The 19,066-nt window shown below is 42.3% G+C and overlaps 1 protein-coding gene across 1 annotated transcript in view; it reads right to left on the bottom strand.

Moving 5' to 3' along the window:
• Positions 1 to 19,066, bottom strand: part of NPHP1 (nephrocystin 1) — a 109,910-nt gene that overhangs the window by 42,459 nt on the left and 48,385 nt on the right. Inside the window, exons 12-13 of the mRNA XM_054728418.1 lie at positions 15,356 to 15,430; positions 3,378 to 3,488 (exon numbers count right to left, since the gene is read on the bottom strand). Coding sequence (XP_054584393.1) covers positions 3,378 to 3,488; positions 15,356 to 15,430 — 186 coding nt within the window. The remainder of the gene's footprint in view (positions 1 to 3,377; positions 3,489 to 15,355; positions 15,431 to 19,066) is intronic.

Consider the following 19,066-nt stretch of genomic DNA (forward strand, 5'->3'; position numbering starts at 1 on the left):
ACGCCCCCTGGCAACCCAAGCAGAGGCCCTGGTATCTGGGATTTATTTATCTTCTACAATTGAAACTTTGTAGCCTGGAGCAAAGCCAAGCCTCCTGCTTGCTCTCAGGCAGCAGCCATTTCTGTTGGAATTTATTTATCTTCTATAATTGAAACTTTGTAGCCTTAAGTGGAGGCCTGGGCTGGCCAGATTGTTCGGAAAGCTTGGCTTCCTCCATCACTGGGGGCAACCCTAGCCTCCTACTCTCTCCAGCTTCATGCCTGCCACCATTTCTGTTGGGATTTATTTATCTTCTATAATTGAAACTTTATAGCCTGGAGTGGAGGCCTCGGCCCACCAGGGTGTGTGGAAAGCTTGTCTTCCTCTGTTGCCGGGGAAACCCAAGCCTCCCTCCTGCTCACTCAGTGGCCGCAGCCATCTTGGTTGGGGTTAATTTGCATACTCACTCCTGATTGGCTGGTGGGCATGGCTGGTGGGGTGGTTTGTAGGTATAGCGGAGTGATGGTTAATTTGCATATTGCTCTTTTTATTAGATAGGATACCAGGTCCTTTTAAAGGTACAAAATTAGTATTCACTTTAGACTAAGAATCTCTTCTCAAGAAAATAAAGTGAAACACAGCAGAGTCCCTTTGTGCCTGCAGAGCTCATGGCGATATGCAAACCCCTCTGAAAATCTCTACACCTGAGAGGCCATGGCCAAGTAGCTCCATTAGTTTGAGCATCCTCCCAATACACCAAGATTGGAGGTTTGATCCCCAGTCAGGGCACATACAAGAAACAACCAATGAATGAATAATAAGTGGAACAAATCAATGTTTCTCTCTCTCTCTCTCTCTCTCTCTCCTTCTCTCTCTCTCTCTTTCTACCTGACTGATGAGGTGGCAGCTGGTGCTTCAGTCCTCTGAGTGACAGGTGATGGGATGAGCTCAAATCACATCGACAGCACCTGAGGTCAGGAAGCTTTGTCTCCCTGGCAGATAAATGAGCAAGTTAAGTCATCCAAAGGTCTTTCCTGCTCAGAACTTTGCCCAACAGTTAACTGTCAGAGGCCACTGGGGAATACTGGGGCCCACTCAGGGGACCTGCTCCTCTCCTATCCTATCAACATTACCCAGACGGATGAATCTGCCTTAGAGAAATGAAAGGATGGTGTAAGACCCCGATGTAAGAACAGTGGGATCTCTGGGTTACCATGACACCCAGTATATATACTACACCTTTCAAATTATTAGACTATGGAGACAAAAAACTACTATCACAGACCCACACCCACTGGTTCAATATTTTAAATGATGTTAAACTAATCCAAGTTTCTGGTATTCCCTTTAAAAATTCACCACTCTTCTTGGTCCCTTAATTTGAACCACATTCACAAGGTTAAGTGCCCTCTGCCTCTAGGACAGAGGGAAACTGCTGTGTTGGAACACCACCAAACATCTGCCACTATCTGCAAAGTCCCATCCTTCCCACATCTTCATTCTTCAAAAGTACTGGAGTTCACTCAAGCTATAAATGTAAACAAATACACTCATCTATTTGTTTATTTTTAATTTTTTTCCTGCCCAATATTTTTTCCCTTTTATTCACTACTATTATAACCTCACTTTTTTTTTTCAAGGAGGGAAGGGCAATATGCCCAGCTAAAATATACTTCCTTTTCAGCAAGGGGGGGCCATATGTCCCTCCTAGCTTGAGATACAGATGAAAATTTTGAGCTGAGCCTCGGGAAATTATTTTATGGGAATAGATTGCTTTGTTGTTGTTGTTTTTCACCTTTAACCTCATAGTAATATTTAGGACTATAGGTAATAGCTGTGGAATTGTGGCATCCTTCATTTATAGTATTAGCCAGATAACGCTTAGAACTTGAAATATGACTGTTGCCCCTGTTTAGTTTCAACATATATGCAGCTTATACCCTATTTGAGGTTGATTAGCTTCTTTGAAAGAGGGTTTTCTTTTCTTTTGGTCACAAATCACTACACAGTAGTAAGGTTTTCTGGTGTTGCTCAGAATGAACCACATTATTTTTTCTTTTCACCTTCCCATCCGCCACCCATGGCAACCACCAATCTGTTCTCTATATCTATGAGCCTGTTTCTGTATTTTTAGATTCCACATATAAGCGAAATCACATGGTATCTGCCTTTCTCTGGCTTATTTCACTTAGCATAATGCCCTCAAGAACCATCTATGTTGTTGCAAATGTCAAGGTTTCATTCTTTTTTATGGCTGAGTAATATTCTGTTGTATATATGTATCAGATCTTCTTTATCCAATAGTCTATTTATAAACACTTAGGTTGCTTCCATATCTTGGCTATTGTAAATAATGTTTGAATAAACATAGGGATACATACATCTTTCTGAAATAGTGTTTTGGATTTCTTTAAATACCCAGAAATGAAACTGCTGGGTTATATGGTAGTTCTATTTTTAATTTTTTGAGGACCCTTCATAATGTTTTACATAGGGGCTATACTAATTTACATTACCACCAATCGTGCATGAGAGTTCCCTTTTCTCCACATCCTCACCAACATTTTTTGATAATACCATTATCAATTATCTTTTTGATAATACCATTCTGACAGTGGGAGATGGTATCTCACTATGGTTCTGATTTGAATTTCCCCAGTGATTTGTGATGTTGAGCATCTTTTACACTTTAATTTTAAGTGCTACTAAATAAGCAGCACTAAATACACTGAGTGGCCAATTATGATCTCTGAACGCATAATAATCTGGCCACTCAGTGTATATCCTATATAATAATATGCAAATTGTCCCCTTGACCAGGAGTTCGACCAGCAGACAGGCAGGCCAACAGCCCATGTTCCCTCCCCTTGGCCAGGCTGGCTGGACCCCACCCAAGCACAAATTCATGCACTGGGCCTCTAATACACACACACACACACACACACACACACACTCTGAGTGGCCAGATTATGCGTTCAGAGATCATAATAATCTGGCCACTCAGGGTATAATATTAAAATCACTGCCATTGTCCTAAGTGGTTTGGCTCAGTAAATAGAGTGTCGGCCTGCAGACTGATGGGTCCCAAGTTCAATTCCGGTCAAGGGCATGTACCTTGGTTGCGGACACATCCCCAGTGGGAGGTGTGTAGGAGGCAGCTGATCGATGTTTCTCTCCCATCGATGTTTCTAACTCTCTATCCCTCTCCCTTACTCTCTGTAAAAATATCAATAAAATATATTTAAAATAATAAAATAAAATCACTGCCATTCCCATTCCTCAAGGATTAAAATTCTATAACAAAAAATCTCAATTATTTTACTTGTAAATACAAGCTTTTTAAAAAATCTTCCCTTTCAACAGATACATGAGAAAGCCTTATTTGTTAACTGACATACATTACGAATATAAGAAATTCCAAGTTCAAATAATATTCCAAGATCGGGAGATGCAGAATTGGACCTGATAAAACAATCACCATCAAGCAAGCACGGCAAGGTGCCAGTAACCTGAAACATAAGAAAACTAAAGTCACCAATAAAAATTAAAACTGGGGGAGTTTTCAGCTCCATTCACCTGAAAATGTGACTGCTGTTCTCTACCAAAACCCTTCTAGATGCCGGACAAGACCCCCAGCATGACCTTGCGTCACAGTAAAGGTCTCTTAAAGGAAACAAAGAGCAGATGGACTGGACTCATCTGAACTAATGATTTGAAATTTAAAACTTTAACTTTGTGTTAAGGGGAAATAACTTTATGTTCACTTACCCTTTCCTTAGAGAGGCTAAGTAAAACAGGTACTACACCTACGCGCCCAGAGGTGTGATGGATGTCATTTGCATTTATAAGATCTTTATACTAGCCATAGCTCCTTGTGAACAGAGCTAAAATTAAAGACTTCATACACACATTGGTATGTGATTGCCAGAAGCCAATTCCAGCATGTCAGCAGGGCTGAATCATCTGGGATGGCTGAGGGCATTTCCCCAAACCTGAAAAGGATGCATAAATGATTGCTTGCTGCCAGACAGCTGAGGGCACTTCAATCTACATGTTATTGCCTCCTACTGGCCAAACACCTGAACAGCCATAGGCAGTTCCCCCAATCTGACAATGGATTCTATATACTAAACCTTGCCTTTGATATGTATATCTACCTTGCTTTAGGACAATTTATGTTAATAAAAAGCAAAGGGTCCAGAGAGACAGCAGAACTTGGTTCCTACAGCCAAGATCCTCTGGCCCCCCCAAAATGCCTTCCAAATTTATGTTCCGTCTCTGGACTCTTTAATAATGTACACACAGCCCTTCTCCAGATTCCTGAACCCTTCTAGATGCTGGACAAGACCCCCAGCATGTGATCCTTGTGAATTTCCCTTTGCTCATTCTACTCCCTCTCCTGAGACAACCACATCCCTCTTTTCTGCCAATAAAACCCCACCATCCTTCAAGGTCTAGTTTCCCTTCCACAAAACCTTCCTGAGCCTGTAGTTAATCTCTACCTCCTCTGTGCTTCCACAGCAAAGGAGGCCCATAACTGCTACATCTGCCATTGAGACAGTTCTAACAGTACCCACCCCGTAGGGTGCTCTAGGATTCCATGATAAAATGCACATGGTTAGAGCTCCACAAATAGAGATATTGTTATTATTGTGCATAGGTTTCTTCCCTAACATCATGTAAGTTCCTTCAATACCTAGGACGAATGCCTTGTACATAACAGATGCTTAATTTCATTCTACAAAGTAAATATACTTATCCTTCCAAATAGTTCACCTTATATCTGAGAAAACATTAGAAAATTCTACCCTAAACACTTCACATACACAGACACCCCATAACAGGACTCTGAAGTGTTGTGCCAAAATACCAGCAGGAGGGGGAGAAACCAAGATGGCGGCCTAGGTAAGCACCTACACTGCTGCCTCGCACAACAATTTCAAAACAACAACTAAAAGACAGAACGGACATCATCCAAAACCACAGGAAAGCTGGCTGAGTGGAAATTCTACAACTAGAAGGAAAGAGAAAAGTTCACGGATCAGAGGAGCCGCAAAGCGCTGAGGTACGGAGACATGCACGCAGAGAGGAAGGGCGGCCGAGTGCCTGGCTGGCGGGAGGGGAAAGGAAGCCCCCGACTGCACTGAACCCCACCTCTGGCCGAAACCCTGTGGACCCAGGCTCATACGGGTAGAGACTGGACTGTAGAGAAAGGCACACAGAGACTCAGAGACTCGGAGACTCAGGGAGCCGCTGCGGGCAGGGGAATGGAGGCATGCATGAGTGTGCGCAGAGAGGTCTGACTGCGGAGGTTGCCACAGGCTTTCCATAGCGGAAGGAGTCGGAAGCTCCTGAATGCACTGAATCCCAGTTCAGACTGCACTGAACCCCAGTTCTGGGCGAGCCCCTGAGGGACCCATGCTCTTACAGGAGGAATCTGGATGGTCAGGCAGAAACTCAGGGGATCCGTGGAAGGCAGAGGTCTGGAGGTGCATGCACAAGGGCAGGGCTGACGGGAAGCCAAGACTGTCTGCTCAGCCCTGAGACTCCGCCTCATCCAAGCTGAGCACAGAGGCTTTTGCAATTTTGCAAGTCTGGTCCTATAAGGCTATCTCCAATACAGAAGGTATCCTGGCGTAGATTTGCCTGAAGGTCAATTCCTCCCAGTGATACCAACAACAATCAAGACTTAACTACAATAAGGCTGTACACACAGTCCACAAAGGGGAACACCAAGAGTGTCCACCTCAGGTAACTGGGGAGGCTGACCCACCAGGCCATACAGGAAACCTAGCACACAAAGATACACTACCAACTCAGGGAAGCAGCGAAAATGTGGAGTCAAAGAAACAGACCACAAATGAAAAAAATGGAGGAGAACAAATGACTGGATATAGAGTTCAAAACCATGGTTATAAGGTTTTTCAAGAATTTCCTAGAAAAGGCCGAAAAATTTAACGAGACCCTCAAGGATATGAAAAAGGACCAACTAGAAATTAAACATACACTGACTGAAATAAAAAATATTATACAGAGACCCAACAGCAGACTAGAGGAAGGCAAGAATCAAGTCAAAGATTTGAAATACAAAGAAGCAAAAAACATTCAACTGGAAAAGAAAAAAGAAGCCAGAAAGTTGAAGATAGTGTAAGAAACCTCTGGGACAATTTCAAGCGTACCAACATCAGAATTATGGAGGTGCCAGAAGAAGAGAGAGAGCAAGATACTGAAAACCTATTTGAAGAAATAATGACAGAAAACTTGCCCCACCTGGTGAAAGAAATAGACTTACAAGTACAGGAAGCGCACAGAACCCCAAACAAAAGGAATCCAAAGAAGACCACACTAAGACACATCATAATTAAAATACCAAGGGCAAAAGACAAAGAGAGAATATTAAAAGCAGCAAGAGAAAAACAGTTAGTTACCTACAAGGGAGCACCCATACGATGTCAGCTGATTTCTCAACAGAAATTATGCAGGCCAGAAGGGAGTGGCAAGAAATAGTCAAAGTGATGAATATCAAGAACCTACAACCAAGATTACTCTACCCAACAAAGTCATCATTCAGAATGGAAGGTCAGATATAGAGCTTCACAGTTAAGAAAAAGCTAAAGGAGTTCATCACCACCAAACCAGTATTATATGAAATGCTGAAAGGTATTCTTTAAGAAGAGGAAGAAGGAAAAAGTAAAGATTAAAATTATGAACAACAAATATATATCTATCAACAAGTGAATCTAAAAATCAAGTGAATTAAAAATCTGATGAACAGAATAAACTGGTGAATATAATAGAATCAGGGGTAAAGAAAGGGAGTGGATAAATAATTATCAGGGGGGAAGGTGTGTGGGGGTGCAGGAAGAGACTGGACTAAAATTGTACACCTATGGATGAGGACAATGCGGGGGGGGGGGGGAGTTAAGGGCAGAGGGTGGGGTGGGAACCGGGTGGAGGGGAGCTATGGGGGGGGGAAAAAGAGAAACAATTGTAATAATCTGAACAATAAAGATTTATTCAATTTTAAAAAATGAAAAAAAAATACCAGCAGGAGGGAGCTTAGAGCATCACATGGCCTTTCAGGAGTTGTACTCTACACACATGTGCACACACAGCACACAGCGTGCGGGCGCCTCTGTCCTGCTTTAAGGTCTTTTGATGCCATAAGAGGAAGTTAATGAAGGTTCTTAGGGTGCAGGGACACATGGGAACTAGTGTGGCAGGAAAGTAAATACTAAAGCAATGAAAATGTGAGGGAAGAAAAAAAATTAAGTGAAATAAACTACATGATCCTACATATGGTTACATATGCATGTACATGTATGTAGAGAGAGAGAACACAGAAAGGAGCCCTGACAGCTGTCAGCTGGGAGCTGGGTTGGCCCCACCGCTGAGCCACGGCTTCTTCTACTGAAGGTAAGCCATTCCACAGAACACCAGCTTTAGAAGAGACTTCTCTGTGACTAGGATGGAGCAAGACAGAGACAGGACCACTTTATAATCATGTCTGAACACAGATAAAACAAACAGAAAAATAAATGATCAAACATGGCACTCTCCCAGCTAATGTCAGTGACTGCTATTCCCTACCAAATAGAGTTTTAACCTCTTTGTTCCTCCTGCTTCCCAGATAAAACTTATGAAGATACCAAATTATTGCTCCAGTTTCTGAGAGCACCCAATTCAAAGCTTCTCTAGATGCTCAAAATCCTAACACAAGGCCTAATCCCAAACAAGCCCTTCCTAACTTCCCTTTACTGGTTCCCCATGTTGGATGGTCTCTCCTCTTGCAAGTAGCACCAATAAATACAACTTTACAAAAAAAGAGAACACAGACATCTTTGTCTTCACTTCCCCCTATGCAGTACTGACTCAGTGGTGTGAAATCACTGGGCTAAATGCCAGTCCTTTTTGTTCCAGTCTTGACAGTCCCACGATTTTATCTGAAGAAAGTACAGCTCTCATTAACCCAGATTTCATTTTTGAAAAACATTTCCTAAATGTTACCTTTATGTTTTCATTTTACATCAGAGGGCATTTTTTTAAACCTCACCTGAGGATATTTTTTCCCATTGCTTTTCAGAGAAAGTGTAAGGGGAGGGGGTAGAGAAAAGAGAGCTCGAGGGAGAGGGAGTAAGAGGGAAAAGGAGGAAGGAAGGGAGGAAGGAAGGGAGAAAGGGAGAGAGAGAAGGAAGGGAGAGAGGGAGGGAGAGAGGAGAGAGAGAGAGAGAGAGAGAGAGAGAGAGAGAGAGATCAATGTAAGAGAAACATATCAACTGACTGCCTCCTACATGCACCCCGACTGGGGATGGGGAGCGCACCCGCAACCCACGACCCTCTGGTGTACAGACCAATGCTCTAACCACTGAGAAACACTAGCCAGGGTCATCTCTTCACTTTCATCTTGTGTGTCTTTTGTTCCAAAGTGTGTCTCTTGTAGACAGAAAAGATATGGTCCATGTTTTCTTACCCATTCAGCTAACCTATGTTTTCTTATTAGAGCATTTAAGCCATTTACATTTATAGTAATATTGATAGGTACTTATTTATAGGCATTTTTATTCTTTATGCCAGTGCTCCTCTCTCTATTTCTTCTTTTTCTTACAGCAGCCCCTTTAACATTTCTTACAATGCTGGTTTGGGGTTAATGTACTCCTTTAGTCTTTTTTTGTCTGGGAATCCATTTCACCTTCGATTTTGAATGATGGCCTTGCTGGAGAGAGTAATCTTCGTTTCAGATCCTTGCTTTACGTTACTTTGAATACTTCATGCCATTCCCTTCTGGCCTGTAGTGTTTCTGTTGAGAAATCAGTTGACAGCCTTATGGGAACTCCCTTGTAAGTAACTTACTGTCTCTCTTGCTGCACTTAAGATTATCTGTTTTGAACATTTGCCATTTTAATTGTGATGTGTCTTGATGTGGATCTTTGTGTTCCTCTTTACTGGGACTCTCTGTGCTTCCTGAACTTGAGTGACCCTTTCCTTCACCAGGTTAGGAAAGTTTTGTCATTATTTCTTCAAACAGGTTTTCTATCCCTTGCTCACTTTCTTCTCCCCTCATACCAGTATAATGTGGATGTTGTTCTGTTTTATGTTGTCCCAAAGATCCCTTAAACTGTCCCCATGTTTCTTAAGTATTTTTCTTTTTGCTTCTCTGATTGTTTTTTTCTACCTTGTTTTCTAATTTGTTGATTCAATCCTCTGTTTCCTCTAACCACTCTTTATGTGCATTCTTTATTTCAGTTACTAGAGGCCCAGTGCATGAATTCATGCACCGGTGGGGTCCCTTGCCCTGGCCTGCATCCTCTTGCAATCCAGATCCCTCTGGATGCTGGATAGCCAGTTTTGGCCTGATCCCCACAGGCCCAATCCAGACAGGAGGGAGCCCAATCCCCGCAGGCCTGATCCAGACAGGAGGAAGCCCGATCCTGTGCATTAAGCGTCTGACTCCTGGTGGTCAGTGTGCATCATAGCAACCAGTCGTTTGGTCATTCGGTCACTTCGGCTTTTATCTATAGGCTGCACCCAGCGTCCCTGCGATCGGAGCAGGCACCCGGCTGGCATCCAAGGCCCGGAAAGCCCCGGGCGGCTTTCCGGGCCTTGGGCTCCGCCGCACCCCAGCGTCCCTGCGACCCGATCGCAGGAGCGAGCCGACCTGGGGGGTCGGCTCGCTCCTGCGATCGGAGCAGGCACCCGGCTGGCACCCAAAGCCCGGAAAGCCCCGGGCGGCTTTCCGGGCCTTGGGCTCTGCCGCACCCCAGCGTCCCTGCGACCCGATGGCAGGAGCAGGCACCCGGCTGGCGCCCAAGGCCTGGAAAGCTCCGGGCGGCTTTCCGGGCCTTGGGCTCTGCCGCACCCCAGCGTCCCTGCGACCCGATGGCAGGAGCGAGCCGACTTGGGGGGTCGGCTCGCTCCTGCGATCGGAGCAGGCACCCGGCTGGCGCCCAAGACCCGGAAAGCCCCGGGTGGCTTTCTGGGCCTTGGGCTCCGCCACACCCCAGCGTCCCTGCAACCGAGGCCTGTTGCAGGAAGATTCCTGCAAGAACAGGGCTTCTGGCGGGCTTCCCTCCTGCCCCCTGAACTCTCCCTGCTGCCTCTGCCCCCCACCCCGCGCTTTCCCTCCCGCCGCCGCCACCTCCCCACCCCCCACGCTTTCCCTCCCGCAGCCGCCGCCCCTCCCTGCGCTTCCCCTCCTGCCCATGCCCCAAGCTTTCCCTTCCCTCCTGCCACCTCTGCCCCCCACCCCGTGCTTTCCCTCCTGTCATCACTGCTGCTCTGTGCTTTCCCTCCCTTCCGCCGCCGCCCTGAACTTTTCCTCCCACCGCCTCTGCCCTCCACCCCGCGCTTTCCGCTTTCCCTCCCACAGCCGCTGCCCCCCCTGCATGTTCCATCCCGCCACCACTGCTGCCCCGTGCTTTCCCTTCTGCTGCACCCCGCACTTTTCCTCCTGCCGCCACTGCCCCCCCTGCACTTCCCTTCCCGCAGCTGCCGCAGCAGCCTTGCTTTCCACTTTCCCTCCCTATTTCCTTCTATGCTGTCTTCAGTCTTCACTCCTTACTCCGTCTGCACATGCAAATTAACTGCCATCTTTGTTGGGTTAATTTGCATACTCGCTCTGATTGGTTGATGGGTGTAGCAGAGTGATAGTTAATTTGCATGTTTGTCTTTTATTAGTTTAGATATATATTAGTCTTCATTTCCAATTTGTTGTTTTTCATTATTTCTATGTCTTTTTCATGCTGTTGAGCATTCTGAAAACTATTACTTTGGCCTTTGCCTTCGAAGGTCTGGAGCGGCGAGATGAAAGGGCGGCCCGGCGAGGAACCGCTGTGGTTTGTCCGATTTTTGGCCAAAGCTGGCGCCCAGTGAGGGTTTCAAAGATCTGCCCCCCAGGGTGTCCAGGAGCCACTTAGAGTCCAAGCGTTACATACTCAGTTCAAACCTGGCCGAGACCATGGTGCCATTCCTGCTGAAAAACGATGGCTATCACCTAATCCTGGAAATCAATCCAGATCCTGGAATCCTGACTAGAGCATTACTTCAAAGAGGTGCCAGAGTGATTGCCCTTGAAAGTGACAAAGCTTTTATTCCACATTTGGAGTCCCTAGGAAAAAAGCTGGGTGAGAAACTACATGTGTTCCACTATGACTTCTTTAAACTGGATCCTAGGAGTTTTGGAGTAATAAAACCTGTTGTGAATTCAAAGTTGCTTTTTCAAAAATTTGGAATAGAAATACTTCCTTGGTCAAAAGGTATCCCTTTGAAAGTCATTGGAATCTTCCCAACTAAAAATGAGAAAAATATGATTTGGAAAGTTTTACATGACATATATTCCTGTACTTCTATATATTGATATGGACGAGTACAACTAAATTTTTTTTTTTCTTATGAACTGGAATCCCAGAGGATGATGGTGAACCCCCTGAACCCTAACCTGTACTATGCATTAAGTGTGCTCTGGCAAATAGCTTATGATGTGAAGCTTCTTCATATGGAAACTTGGTCGTCATTTGACATATGCAGTCAAAGTGGGCAGCGGGAAAAGCCACAGTGTAAGGAATCATTAGAACAGCAAATACAACAAAACCTGTGTCTTATTCAATTGACTCCTCATAAAGATTTATCTTCACATTTAACATCTGTTAACTATGATGTATTTTTTCACATGACAAAGCAGTGTTTTTTGAAGCACCATGGCAAGCTAATTGACTACTTAACTTCATTGAGTCTAATTGATACAATGGACATATTGAAGGAAATAAGACAAGATAAAATAATAAAAATAATAGACATGTATCCTTCAGACTTTAAATGCCTTTTTGAAACTATAGAATGTTCCAAAGATCACACCTGTAAGTGGCTATATGATGACTTTATGGAAGATGTAATCGTATAGGAAACTGACTGCCAAGACAGTAGCTGGAGCCGTTTATTTTATTTGGAAATTATAAAGCAATTGAAAAAGAACTAGGTTTTTAAAGCTCACTGTTTCAACAGAAGGTAACTATTCTTGCTTTTCACAAACAAGGCAGATAATTTCTTCTGAAGTTGATACCATTAGTACATTGGATAAAACAATGGCTGCTATTTTATTTACAACTGAATAAAATGAAAACTTCACTTAATTGTGGATTTGATCAGCTTAGATTTGTTTGTTTTAAATTCCTATCTACTGTCAACATACTGGTAGTTGTATGGAATTACCAGATGAAATTTACTTTTAAAAATCCTGTTAGTCAAATACTTACATTGCACTACTTTAAATATTCCACTTTCACTGTTGATTTTTGCATCCTCCGGGGGCAAAGTGTTCATTTGTAAAATGAGAAAGTAAATTAAACTGATTTAAATAGTTTGTTTTACTTTTCAGTTTGTTGAAAGGATTAACAAATACTGTGCAATTACATTAATTTTAAAATGGCTTACACTTTTTAGAAATTAAAATATTTTAAATAAGATCTTGTGATTATTTTTGGTTGTTTCAAATGAAACAAAGTTGACCCTAACTTATTCACTTTAAATTCCGTCATGTATGGTCAATGTACATTCAATAAATAATTCAGAATGTTAAAAATAAATAAATAAATAAATAAAAATAAAAACTATTGCTTTATACTCCGTTTCCAATAAATTGCTTTTCCTCCATTTCATTTAGCTCTTTTTCTGAAGATTCCTCCTGTTCTTTCATTTGGGCCTATTTCTTTTTTCTCCCATTTGTGCTGTTTCTTTGTGTTCATTTCTGTGTATTGAATAATGCTGCTATCCTCCCAGTCTTGGTGCAGTGGCCTTCTGTGGGACCCAGTAGTGCAATCTCCTTGATCTTCTGAGCTGGGTGCTCTAGGAATGTCCCTTGTGTGGGTTATGTGGGCCCTACTGTTGTATTTGGGTCTTCATTGCTGTTGTCCCATTCATGGGAGGGTTCACCACTCAGGCTTGCTGACTGGGAGGCTCAACCCCGACCATGTCATGCCATCCGGGACTGACACATCATGGGGGCAAATTCAACAGCACTGGAGCAAAATTCAACGAGCTCCACAAGTAACAGATCCAAAGTTTATTTCCTTTCTTTCTTATCTTTTTTCTTTCATATCTTGTATTTATTTATTTTCACTCTATTCTTTTTTTTTCTATTTCTCTGTCTTTTTCAGTTTTTATTTTTAATTTATTTTTTTTCTCTTTTCTTTTCCTGTTTTCCTTTTCCTATTTTAGATTTATTTTATTCACTAGTAGCCCATTTGCAGGAAGAATCCTGCAAGCGGCCGCTGCGGCCACATGCACTGCCACTGCCACCGCCTTTGCAGCCGCCGCGCCTGCACCCACGTGCGCTGCCACCCGCCCCACCCTGCCCTGCTCCACCCCGCCCGAGCTTTCCCCACCCGAGCTTTCCCTCTGGCAGCCTCCTTGCTTTCTGCTTTTCCTCCCTCTTCCTTCTAAGTTGTCTTCAGTCTTCACTCCTCCCTCCCTCAGTGTATGCAAATTAACCGCCATCTTTGTTGGGTAATTTGCATATACTCGCCCTGATTGGCTGGTGGGCGTGGCTTTGGCTGGTGGGCATGGCTTGGGCATAGCGAAGGTGCGGTCAATTTGCATATTACTATTTTATTAGGTAGGATTATTATTGCAGCTTAAAAATTAGTATTATTTCATTATTTTTTTATTTTTTTATTCTTATTCTATTTCTTTTCCATCCTCCATATTCTCTTTTTTGTTTTGTTTTGTTTTTGTCTCCTCTAATTCTTTTGGTCTTGTGTCTTTTAGTATGGTGGGGTTTTTTTTGTCTTTTGTTGTTGAGTTTCATGTTGTTTTAGGTTTGGTCTTGTTTTGTTCTGTCACAGCATCTGTGGAGGTTGTGAATCACTGTTCCTGCCTGGCCCTGGGCAACCTGACTGAACCACACCAGGGCACAGCCACAAGTAGTTCAGGGGATAGGGCCTCCATAGGACAGAGGCTGTGTCTGCCTTAAATATATCTATTGTGAGCTGCTCTTACTCCCCCCACAGAACCGGGCTCTGTAGGGATATCTAGGTTCTGGCCAGGATGGTTTAAACAGATTTGTGTTGTGGGGTAGTACCTATACCTTGTAAGAGGCGGTAGCAGGCACTTCCTCTCCTTCAAATGCTTCAGCTCTGCCTGGCTCACTGGCATCCCCTTTTGCCACCCCAAGCAAAAGGCATTTTTAAAAATAAAAATCATCCCCACTACACACGCCAATCTTTTGGCAGGGCCTCCGCCCAGACTCAGACCTGGCCAAATATCCGAGTCCCTTATGCTGCCAGACCCAGTCACATGGACACAGATATCCAGCCCAGAGCCATTCCCTCTGGTCTCAGGCTGTAGCAGGGTGGGGCAGAACCAGCCGTTGCCCTGGTGGGAAAAGGGGCATATGCCATACACTCAAGGTAGACAGGACTGATCCTCTTCTGTGGGATCAGAGAAAAGGAAATAACAAAATAAATAAAAACTAAAAAAAAAGAAAGGAAAGAGAAAAAAAATAGAATGAAAGGGAAGAAAGAAAGAAATGTTATAAAAGAAAAAAGATAAGAAAGAAAGAAAAAAAAACTTTGGATCTGCTACTTGTGGAGCTCGTTGGATTTTGCTCCAATGCTGTCCAGCCCCCAACCTGAACTCCACAAAAAGTCCTTCTGCAGATTACAGGGTCCCTCAGATTCACTGCTGGGTGTACCGGTCAGACCCTTCTGCCAGCCCCAAATTCCAATGCATGGCTCCTCCCATAGACACAGATTGAGGTGAACCCAGGCTAGTGTTGTGACAAAGCAATCACTCTTTGCATGTGGTGGTGTGGTTTGAGACTCTCAAGTGGACCGAAACATCACTGATTCCCACTGCCCGGTGATACCAGAGGACAGGGGCTGGACTGCCACACCTTCCCTCTGGCTTCCCAGCCATGCAGCTCACCCTCTCCTCATTTCTTCCTGTCCCCTCTCCACACTCCCCGCTCACAATAATTCAGATCAGCTACATTTCAACTGGTTTTTCAAGTTGAATGCTCTGCAATTTAGCCACAAGTCCAGTCTGGTGCTGGAAGCAAGTGGACAGAGCTTCCTGCTAGTCTGCAGCCATCTTGGAATCTTCCTCCAGCAAGCATTTTTATGAACTGAACCCTGAAATCCACTGAATGAGGTGATTCAAGGAATTATAACTTTGCTGAGTCAGAAACATGAGTAATTTTTGTCAAAGTCCTCAAAGAACATTAAATAATCTAAACATTTAAATATGACCCCATATAGTCTGTGCTAAACTTAAGTATATCATTTCAGAAATACACTTTGACAGCGTCACCTTAGAAATTAATTGCATGACACTTAACAGTAAAAGAAATTCATCTTTCATTCCATTCACTCAGCAGATGACTCACCTGAGGAGAAAAGGTCCATGTTCTGGGCTTTTTAGGCTGCCATGTAGCTCTGACTGTATGAATGTTGCTCAGAACCTGAAATGAGATTTTCCCATTAGAAACCATGTAGAAAGCTCTCTGAAACACCACTACTTCCACGCCCTAAACAGTTAACAGTGGCTAAATTGCGTGGAGAGGAGGGAGAAGGGATCTTTCACTTTTTACTTTGTGCAATTCTGTCATTTCTGCTTTTTAAAATCAAATACATATATAATTTTTTAAATGATTAACAAAAAGCAAGTGTTAAAGCACTTTATAAAACAGAGAAGGACTAATAAAATGAATTCAGACTCATATCTTTGCATTAGTGATAAATTATATTAAGTGAAATACTTAATATCTGAGATATAAAAGTAAGTTTCAGGTACCAAATGACCTTTTAAGAAACGTGACTCATAAGAGCATTTCATGTGTAGTCCGTCACCCTGCCCCTGAGACAGACAAGGCTAACAGCTCAGATATATGGTTCCATCTTCTTCAAGATCTCAAGGCCCATTAATTATATTATTTCTGCAATTTAATCTCATAAAATGCTACTGAAGAAGTTAGTCACACAATATACATAAAACAATGAAATACAAGAGGAGCCAAAACTATAAAGAAAAGTTCAAATTCTGTAAAGTTACAGTCAAAATTGACATCTTCCAAAGAAAGGGTAACAATTTTTATCTTCAATAAAAAATATTTTAGTATAGCACTTCAAAAACTAATCTTTAAAAATAATTAGAAATTATCCCAAACATGTCATCTGAGGTCAAATTCAATTCACTGCCCTCTAAGTCCCTACGGTAGGCAGTTAGCAGTATCTTACGGGCGTGCAGGAGGCAGCCAATCAATGATTATCTCTCAACATTGATCTCTCTCTCCCTCTCCAAAATCAATAAAAATATTTTTTTTAAATTCCTGGAAACAAATGAAAATGAATACATGACAACCCAAGATCTATGGAACACAGCAAAAACAGTCTTGAGAGGAAAGTCCATAGCACTACAGGCCTATCTAAAAAAAAAAAACAAGAAAAATTAATAATAAACTATTTAACCCTACAACTTGAATAATTAGAAAGAGAACAACAAGAAAAGCCCAGAGTAAGCAGAAGGAAGAAAATAATAAAGATTAGAGCAGAAATAAATGACATTGAGACTAAAAAAGAAAATACAAAATACCAATTAAACCAAAAGGTGGTTCTTTGAAAAGATAAACAAGACTGATGAACCTTTAGCCAGATACATCAAGAAATCAAGAGGGAGAGACGGAAGGAAGGAAGGAAGGAAGGAAGGAAGGAAGGAAGGAAGGAAGGAAGGAAGGAAAACCCAAAGAATTAAAATCAAAACCAAATGAGGTGAAGGAACAACTTACACCCCAGAAAGACAAAGGATTGTAAAAAAAAAAAAAAAAAATACTATGAACAACTATATGCCAGTGGTTCTCAACCTTTCTAATGCCGCAACCCTTTAATACAGTTCCTCATGTTGTGGTGACCCCCAACCATAAAATTATTTTCGTTGCTACTTCATAACTGTAATTTTTCTACTGTTATGAATCATAATGTAAATATCTGTGTTTTCCGATGGTCTTAGGCTCTATAGCAGCGGTTCTCAACCTGTGGGTGGCGACCCACAGGTTGAGAACTGCTAGCAGGGTCGCCTAAGACCATCGGAAAACACAGATATTTACATTACGATTCATAACAGTAGCAAAATTACAGTTATGAAGTAGCAACGAAAATAATTTTATGGTTGGGGGTCACCACAACATGAGGAACTGTATTAAAGGGTTGCGGCATTAGAAAGGTTGAGAACCACTGCTATATGCCAACAAGCTGGACAATGTGGATGAAATGGACACATTCCTAGAAATATAAGATCTTCCAAAACTGAATCAGGAAGAATCAGGAAACCTAAATGGGCCAATAACAACTGATAAAATTGAAGTAGTAATCAAAACACTCCCAGCAAACAAAAGCCCTGGTCTGGATGGCTTCACAAGGAAGTTTAACCAAACACTCAAAGAAGAAATAATACCTAGCCTCCTCAAACTACTCAAAAAAAAAAAATCCAAGAGGAAGGAACACTTCCAAGATCTTTTTAAGAGGCTAGCATTATACTATTCCAAACCAGATAAAGACACTACAAAGATAAATATAGGCCACTATCCCTGATGAATATAGATGCTAAAATCCTCAAAAAAGTATCAGCAAATCAGCACTAGCTGGTTTGGCTCAGTCGGCCTGCAGACTGAAGGGTCCAAGGTTTGATTCCAGTCAAGGGCAGATGTCTAGGTTGCGGGCTCGATCCCAAGTAGGCAGCAGTGCAGGAGGCAACCAATCAATGATTCTCCCTCATTTATTGATGTTTCTATCCCTCTCTCCCTCTCCATTCCTCTCTGAAAATCAATAAATATATATTATTTTAAAAATTATTAGCAAATCAGATCTAGCAATACATTAAAAAGAACATACTCCATAACCAAGTGGGATTTATTCCAGGCATGCAAGCCTGGTATAATATTTGCAAATCAATAAATGTGATATATCACATAAACAAATGGAAAGACAAAAATCACATGATCATATCAATAAACAGAAAAAGGATTTGACAAAATCCAAAGTCCATTTTTGATAAAAATTCTCAGCAAAGTGGGAATAGAGGGATCATAACTCAACATAATAAAGGCCATATATGACAAACTTACAGGCAACATCATACTCAATGGACAAAAAATAAAACCATCTCCCCTAAGAACAGAAACAAGACATGGCTGTTCACTTTCACCACTCTTATTCAACATAGTACTGGAAGTCCTAACCACAGTGATCAGACAGGAAGAAAACATAAAAGGCACCCAAATTGTAAAGGAGGAAGTGAAACTGTCATTATTCACAGATGACATGATATTCACAGATACATAAAAAACCCTAAATGCCGAAACCGGTTTGGCTCAGTGGATAGAGCATCGGCCTGCGGACTCAAGGGTCCCAGGTTCGATTCCGGTCAAGGGCATGTACCTTGGTTGCGGGCACATCCCCAGTAGGGGGTGTGCAAGAGGCAGCTGATCGATGTCTCTCTATCATCGATGTTTCTAGCTCTCTATCCCTCTCTCTTCCTCTCTGTAAAAAAATCAATAAAACATATTTAAAAAAAAAAAAAAAAAAAAAAAAACCTAAAGACTCCACCAAAAAAACTACTAGATTTAATAAATGGCCCTAGCCAGCTTGGCTCAGTGGATAGAGCGTCGGCCTGCGGACTGAAGGGTCCCAGGTTCGATTCCGGCCAAGGGCACATGCCTGGGTTGCGGGCTTGATCCCCAGTAGGAGGCGTGCAGGAGGCAGCCGATCAATGATTCTCTCATCATTGATGTTTCTATCTCTCTCCTCTCTTCCTCTCTGAAATCAATAAAGAAATATATATATTTAAAATAAATAAATAAATAAATAAATAAATAAATAAATGAATTTGGCAATGTAGCAGGATACAAAATTAACACCCAGAAATAGATGAAATTTTTATACACTAATAATCAACGCTCAGAAAAAAACAAGCCCACTTACCATTACAACAAAAAAAATAAGATACTTAGGAATAAACTTAACCAAGACGGTAAAAGACCTGTACTCTGAAAACTATAAGACATTGAAAAAAGAGATAGAGGAAGATATACACAAGTGAAAGA

The sequence above is a fragment of the Eptesicus fuscus genome, chromosome 16 (genome assembly GCF_027574615.1).
Source record: "Eptesicus fuscus isolate TK198812 chromosome 16, DD_ASM_mEF_20220401, whole genome shotgun sequence".
Lineage (NCBI taxonomy): Eukaryota > Metazoa > Chordata > Mammalia > Chiroptera > Vespertilionidae > Eptesicus > Eptesicus fuscus.